An 8130-nucleotide genomic window follows, 5' to 3' on the forward strand; every position below is an offset into this window, starting at 1 on the left:
AAATTATATCAAATAATATTCATTTTAATGTGTTGAAACTCCTCCCATATTGAAAACTTTAATTTGCCATTGTTTGAATCATTTTCATCTGATCTCTCTGAGGTGTTTTAATGATCACGAGTCATTTAGTTTAATAATTTAAAGTTCAGTAATATATCTTATCATACAATGTAATTTAAATTCTCTCACCATTTTATTTCAGTGTCATTAGAAATAATATGGCTCTAGAAAAATCAAGTCAATGTAAGAGAATTATAAATCTCGTTCTGATTTTGAACGGCTTATCCTACAATAAGTTGCGACTATGGCTCTAATATTGTTCGGTCCCTTGCAAGTATATTGCTATTGAGAAAATTAGTTGTGAGTGTAATAAACCTTTTCAGATGAGTTTTTTGTAAGATAAAATGACTTCTAGTCGTTTTACGACTGAACACCATTATTTTGTGTTCCAACGAAAAATTTCTAAAATTGCAATTTGCTAAAAGTTATCAAATTTTAAGTGCAATCCCAGATTTGGATCCGTTTAGCAACATTAAAAAGGAAATGTCTTATGCTCAGAGCCGATCAGAGTCGAAATGGCAAAGTTAATAGAACCCAAAGGAGTAAAAGTGTGCCAAAACGACCAAATTGTCAATTTGGAGGGGAATAACTCCAATTTGGGAATTTGACGGGTGCGTCTTCATCGTCTCGGCGAGGTACGTCCCTCGAATCCTTCGGGATGTCCCTCTAGCGAAAACTGCCGTCAAAATTGACCTCCGTCGCACCGTTTGGCCGCTAGGGGTGAATGAACACTTTATTGAACATTTGAACAGAACTCTGCCATTTCGATTCCGATCATCTTTGGGCATAAAACATTTCCGTTTTCTCTCATCAAGATGAACCCGAAATAATAGTTACCGTTGCACACTTCTCCCAAACCACTACCCCCCCCCCCCTCCAACTTACGTGAGTAAACACGTAAACCATTCCAAATATCACTTTCATCCCTTCTCATCGGACACTCGCAAAACTTCGCACGCTAAGTTCAGCAACTCTAAAACTAAAACACTCGGTTTGACTATCTGACATTTTAATCACTGCTTAGAAGGTATTAAAGTCCTCAGGTGAGCGCAGAAGCCACTTGCGTTCCCCCTGCCCTCGATTGCCGTGGTACTACCATCAAACTACGAATTCAAACTAAACGATCGCTTATTTCAAACATCTTATATCAAACTTCTAAACTAAACTCGATACGACTGGATTTATACTGATGCTTCGTGCGCAGTTTGAAGCCAATTGAAGTTGCCATCTTTGAGGAACAACTTCGGGCGCTGTCTTTGCGTGGCCGGTTCCTTCAGTACTAATAGAATCCGACTCAGTCGTGGTTCTCCATCTATATTTGTAACGGTGCGCGCGGATGCATTAAGTGTGCTATTGCAGGCCTCTCAAACGCGCGGCTCTCGAGCCACCGGTGGCTCGCCGAGCCGGGCGCGCGGCTCGCGCCGAGCCACCATGGGAAGCATCGCAGCGCCGCCCGTCCGTCACCACTCGCCTACGCTAGCAGACGGATTGCGCGCCAAAGTGACCGAGAGGGAGCCGCTGGATCTCAGCTGCATGAGGCCGCCCAGTCAGCCTGTGTGGAGGGCGGCCTACCTCGCCCGTGGACCAGCACAGCGGCGTGTTTGAGAGGCCTGTGCTATAGCATATCCTATGTGGGTTGACTGCGTCCACTTCATCTTTGAATACAGCGAAAAGCTTATGATAGCATGAATTGTGACGGGCGTATTCCGCTTCTGGTACTTTATTTTTCGTCGTGAACTACTGCCAGCCCACCGACTGCTTTCGCAGACACTGGTACAGTGTGAAAACCAAATATCAGACAAAGAAGGACAAGCGATTGTTTCGATTTCCTTTGCGTGCCGGTGTGTTTACATTTAGCGAATGAGGCAGAGTCTGGGATTTCATGGGCCAATCTTGAAATCATCCACCCGACCGACCTGACCTTGAAATCCCAGAAATTTCCCGGAATTTCAAGACATTCTTTTTACCGTAAGCGGCCCGCCGTCCGCCTGCTGTCCCACTTACCGCACTCCCCGCGCGCCCCCGCACCGAGCACGGCAGCAACGGGGCAGCCCTCGCCGCCTGCGTCCACCTGTCTGCCACGCGACGTATAGCGACTCGGGCGGGTCGGGTTCTTTCGCAACACATAGTATATTTACACTTTAGTGCTTATACTTACAAAAGGCTCCATACCGTTGTCCTTGATTTCCTTTATTAGTTTCTTGTAGAAATCTACCCCTTTTTCATTCGGGTTTGCAGCATCTCCTGACGGGAGAACGCGTGACCATGAGATCGAAAAACGATGCGACGTAAACTGCAGAAGAAAAGTTATAAAATGAACGGCCCTGGAAAGCAGATAGAGCAGATAGAATGGAATTTTAAAGTTACGTTCAGTTCTTTCGCATAAGCGAGGTCTTCTTTGAAGCGATGGTAGTGGTCTGCAGCAACGTCTATGGTTTCGTTGAATACTTTGTGAGTCATTCGGTCCATGAGGCTTTCTGCTTTTCCTGTGTTCATACAAGCAAATGCACAGCAATTTTAAAAAGGTACCAATACCCAATAAGAATACTGCTGACCACCCCTTTCAAAAACCCGCTCATCTACTAGCCACTCTCCGCAGAACCACTTACCTCCCAGTCAACAAGGCAGCTCCCATTTTCTTTTGGGAGGAGTTTGGGATCATCCCACACGAATCCCTCACACCACAGTGCACCGAAACGAGAAAAAGTTCGCCATAACCCTTGATCAGCGCTGTACTAGCACTTATTAAGTCCAAAATTGAATTCTGAATCGATTTCTGGAGAAATTTTAACGCGAAACAACGCGAAACGCTCGAAAAAAGCAATAGAAGACCAAGCAAAATGACCTTGAAGAGAAGGGTAAAGAAAGAAGAGCGAGGGCAGTAGCAGAAGGTGCCACCACTGTCTCGTCCCGAAACCCCGGCTTCGGGGGTTGGCGTACCCAGCTCACAGCAGGCGCCCACCCCCGCCCACCTTGCCTCCCTTTGTTGCTACTCGTCGCTACTCCAGGCTCGAGAGATTTTCGCAAAGAATCGCGAAGAACTCCATCTCTTTAAGCGCAGCCTCGCCGCTGACGTGATGCGACGTGATGCTCCAGGACGCATTAGTACGGGTTAAGTACACGTTAGTACGAGTTAGTACATGTTAGTACAGCGTTAGTACGCGCTATTACGCGTTAGTACATGATAGTACGGCGTTAGTACACGTTATTACGGAATTAGTACAGGCCCCGTGTACGAGGTAGTACATAGGTGTTTTCCCCCTCGCTAGCTCTATAGGGTATTCCGCTTCAAGCCAACCGGAACCTCAAGAAGAAAAGCACGACTGCCCGATCGATCTGTTTCCTCCTAAACGCTGATTGGTCAACGATGACCTTGTCATGCCGGTCAGCCAGTGAGCGCGCAGAGGGAAGCAGATCGAGCAGTCATGCTTTTCTTCTTTGGGTTCCGGTTAGCTTGCAGCTGAATACCCTATTCGTTCTCGAGTTATCGCGCTGACAGTCAAACACAGAAATACTTACCATCTGTATCCCAGGCACCCTCAGATTGAGAAGCAGACAGACCAGCTCCAATAAGAAGACCATCTGGAATCTGAAAGAAAAGCGTAAACTCTTGTAAACTGCCAAAAGGAGCCCATAGTTCGGGAAATAAAAGTTGTCTGTCTGTCGAATACGGTGATCGCAGCAATCACCCCGAGGAAGCAGCCGCCAGGGACCATGAGATCGGGCAGCAGGCACCTGAGTCGCCGGAGCATACTGTAGCTCTGGGTGGCCGGTTTGGATCAGCCACTCTTCACTTGAGGTGCGTTACAGTAGAAGCTGCCATCTATACCATGCCGCCCGAAGCAGTGCTTGGCACTTCGTTGCTGGGCCGTCTTGGCGGGACAACGAATTTCGGGGGACTGCATGTCGAACACCAGCCTGCACCTAACACCTACATTGTTTCTTCAGGCGTGGTGCCGCCCGTGGTGGCAGGGGCCGCGGGGCCCGCACTCAATAGACCTGAGATGAGGTTGGCCAATACCATCGCTCCGGCTACTCCACACAACCCAATCACCTTTAGCTGGAGAGGACAGCGGCTCACCAAGCCAATGGATAAAGCTGCTGTGGCAAAGAAGGTCAACACACCATCCGGCGCTCCTGATGTTCGTGGGCTCGCTAGCCACTTGTGTACCAGACTAGTGATGGGACAGGGTTTTAAACCTGAAAACCTAATCGAGCTGATTAGGCTTGACCCCGTCAGACCACTGAATATAGGACTACAGTTTAAGGCTCAAGTGCTTTCATGGAGGCTATGCCGCGACGCCAGGCTCTGTGTTAGACGAAATTTTTTCGTCGCGATTGCACCCGTACAGAAAAATTCGGATTCAGGATGGCTTTAGGAAGGCTCCGCCGTAGCCATTCTCAACACATCGCGGAGGCTCGGTGGGACCAATGCCCAGCTTGGGTATAGCTAAGGCGGAGCTATCGCGAATGGCTCCGCAAACGGGAACTTAAGGCCTAAAATAGACATTCCGGTGCCGCATTGGAGCCAAACATATGCTTTATCATAGACACTTTAGATCTGTTTTGGAGCCAGTTTAAAGCCATCTCAAAAACAACTGGGAGCCTGGGGCCTGGGTGCCTTCTCTCAGGCCTCCACCCTCGCCTATAAGCCCCGGAAGACAGCCGTCTGCGGGCTCCCCCGGCCGCCAGTTTTCGGCACGTCTTGGCAAAGAGGGTCAGGAGCACTCGAGACAGCCTCGGCTTAATCACTAGTTGTCACCTCTGTCATAGACTAGTTAGTTCTTTATGCCTGCTCCCGCGCGCTAAAATAAGAAAGCATAACTTTACGTCCCTAGGAGTTATTTCTGACACTTAGGCTAAACCTTTTACAGGATGTAAATGCATTTACAACTACATTTACAGACCATGCTTCATTATGCAAAAAGTCTAGAAACTTTGACACAATCAAATTTACCGCTGAGTTATAAAGTTGCTGCTATGGTTGAAGGTTGCAGTTGACCGGAGATAATTTTACATGTCATTGCATGTTTTTTACTATAACTTGATTGAACTAAACGAGCACCTTTATTATGAGAATGTAATTTTGTAAAGATATGTTTTGAAGAACGTCCATTCCGCCCTCTCCATCCCAACCCGCGTTTAGCGCCAATATAACTCAACGGGTAAACTCAACACAGGAACTCAAAAAGGGTGCAGACGATCAGAGCAGGCTTTCGTAGACATATTAATAAAACTAGGTAGATGTGCGCCAGACCACGTCTCGCGTAACGGGCTTCGCGATGTCTCACGAAACACTGTAACGCTGCGACGCGCCTGGCATACATCGACCTAGGCCTGCGGCGCTGACACCCGAGTCGGGTGGTGCAACAATGTACACAAAGATACGGGCCTTCAGCCCGTCAACTTCCAGAGCTCTGCAAAAGTCCCCTCACCGACCGACCGAGCTGACCGGCAGGCGGTCGGCACCGACCGCGTGCAGGTGAGAGGTGAGGCGGGGAGACATCGCGGGAGCTCCTCTCCTCACCTCTCACCTGCACGCGGTCGGTGCCGACCGCCTGCCGGTCGAGCTCGGTCGGTCGACGAGGCGATTTTGCAGAGCTCTGTCAACTTCCCATCACTTCGTCTAAGCATGCAGGGTTGTACATTTTTTCGCTTATTTTCGTCAAAAACTCCCTCTGGCGCCTAAACGGTTAGAGATAGAGCCAAACGGACGAAATTTTCGCCTAAGGTTCCTACTTAGATGAGTTACCCCTTACGAAACTGTAAAAAAATATTTTTAAAAAACGTCATTTGTGGAACCTGTGCTCTTCTTTGAACTTGATCTGTCTTTTTATGGCACAAACCGACCCTGAAAATTCAAGGTCGCTAGCTCAATTCGTTCTCGAGTTATCGTGTTCACAGGCAGACACACACACACACAGACGCCAAACTTTTTGGTCATCACTGGAGTAATAGGCTTCGCTATCGCTCAGACAAGAGGTAGATTAAAGGATAAGACTAGCTAAATGTACGCCAGACCACGTCTCGCGTAACAGGCTTCGCGATATCTCACGAAACACTGTTACGCTGCGACGCGCCTGGCGCACATATAGCTAGGCCTGCGGTGCTGACACCCGAGACGAGTTAATGGGATGGTATGCGGGAACAGGGCCTTCCGGCACCAACATTTGACATACTGACAGTATTTGACGGGGACTTATAACTCTAAAATTAGGGACATGAAACTTCTGCTGTTCGATAAAGGTTCTACTTTTGACAGATTGTTATTGGCTGAGCGATTAGCGAAGCCCATTACTTCACTGACCGGAAAAGTTCCATTCTGTTTGTTTGTTTGTTTGTCCGTCTGTACGCACGATAACTCGAGAAAGAATTTAGATATCAATCTGGGAATTTCAGGGTCGTTTTGTATCATAAAAAGACAGATCGAGTTCGAAGGTGAGCACTCTAGCTCAAAAATTGACTTTTTAAAAAGTCAAAAACCAAAGGTTGAATTTTTTTTTTAATATTTTTTTATGGGCTCCGAAGCGGTGAACCGGGAAAGAAGAACCCTTTGGGTAATAATTTCGTCCATTTTGCTCTATCTCGTACCGTTTTGGCGCTATGGGTCATTTTTTGGCGAAAACAACGTGAAAAAGACAAAATGGTCTATTATATCGTAAAATAGGCTTCATGTCACAGAATTATGAAGGGAGTAATTCTTCAACCACACATTAAGGGTCGAACCATACCCTCTTTTGGGTTTAAGGGTCCCTAGATTATCTAGTATCACTAAAACATTGATTTTTACATAACAATCTGTCAAAATTCGAACTTTTAATGAAAACCCCGTTACCGAACAGCAGAAGTTTCATATCCCTTATCTTAGTGTAATGAGACCTCTACAAATGGTTTCAGTATGTCAAATCTCAGGCCCGGATGGCCCTGTTCTCCTATACCCTCCCATTAGCTCGTCTCGGGTGTCAGCGCCGCAGGCCTAGCTATATGTGCGGCAGGCGCGTCGCAGCGTAACAGTGTTTCGTGAGATATCGCGAAGCCTGTTACGCGAGACGTGGTCTGGCGTACATATAGCTAGTGTAAATATCAAGGTTTTAGTGATACTAAATAATCTAAGGACCCCTAAGCCTGGAAAAGGGTGTGGTTCGACCCCTAATGCATGGTTTAAGAATTACTCCCCTAACAATTTTGTGTCACGAAGTCTTTATTACGATTTAATAGACCATTTGGTCTTTTTCATCCCGTTTTCGACAAGAAATGCCCCCTAGCACCCAAACGGTACAAGATAAAGCAAAACGGACGAAATTTTCGCCCATGAAATTTTACTTTCACGAGTTACCCTTAAGGAGACCAATTCAAAAATATTTGAAAAAAATATATTTTGTTACCCGTGGTTATTGATTTTTTTTAAATTCAATTTTTGAGCTAGAGTGCTCATCTTCGAACTCGATCTGTCTTTTTATGAGACAAAACGACCCTGAAAATCCCAGGTCGCTATCTCAATTCTTTCTCGAGTTATCGAGCGTACAGACGGACAGACAAACAGAATGAAACTCTTCCGGTCAGTGGAGTTATGGGGTTCGCTAATCGCTCAGCCAACAAAGAAACCATCGATGACAAGAAGGATTTAAGACATAATTTTCTTAAAAATCTGCGAGCCGTATGTGATCATTTGACTGATATGTGCCCACATGCACGGGGCGGGTAGTTTCTTGCAATCAGCCTATACAATTTTCCAACAGAACAGCAAATTAAAAGTTTAGGATATGGGCACTTGCCTTCACACAGGGGTCTACGCAGTCGCTATTTGGTGCAGCCCCATGCAGGCCGTTAAACAGTAGACTGACACACACGACAGCCCTAAGGAACCCCATAATGTTGACTAACCGTGGTGCCAGCTGAGACTACTAGTGAGGATACGGGTCGTCGAGAACATTTCTACAGCCAGCTGCATTGTCATGCCGCACTCCAATCGTTGCCCACTTCAGTGATACCGATAAAAGAAAGCACAGCAAACACGTATCTCCGCCTACCTATGACACCATGGCTAGAGTGAAGCACTTGCGCTTGAGA

The 8130-nt window shown here is 46.8% G+C and overlaps 1 protein-coding gene across 1 annotated transcript in view; it reads right to left on the minus strand.

The window, feature by feature from the left end:
• Nucleotides 1-7997, minus strand: part of LOC113213329 (uncharacterized) — a 19322-nt gene extending 11325 nt beyond the window's left edge. The window contains exons 1-4 of the mRNA XM_026432351.2: nucleotides 7836-7997; nucleotides 3580-3649; nucleotides 2428-2546; nucleotides 2219-2353 (exon numbers count right to left, since the gene is read on the minus strand). Of these exons, the coding sequence (XP_026288136.2) occupies nucleotides 2219-2353; nucleotides 2428-2546; nucleotides 3580-3649; nucleotides 7836-7931 (420 nt within the window). The 5' untranslated portion in view covers nucleotides 7932-7997. The remainder of the gene's footprint in view (nucleotides 1-2218; nucleotides 2354-2427; nucleotides 2547-3579; nucleotides 3650-7835) is intronic.
• Between the last annotated feature and the right edge of the window lie 133 nt (nucleotides 7998-8130).

Source organism: Frankliniella occidentalis, unplaced genomic scaffold (genome assembly GCF_000697945.3).
Source record: "Frankliniella occidentalis isolate FOCC.00 unplaced genomic scaffold, Focc_3.1 Scaffold285, whole genome shotgun sequence".
Lineage (NCBI taxonomy): Eukaryota > Metazoa > Arthropoda > Insecta > Thysanoptera > Thripidae > Frankliniella > Frankliniella occidentalis.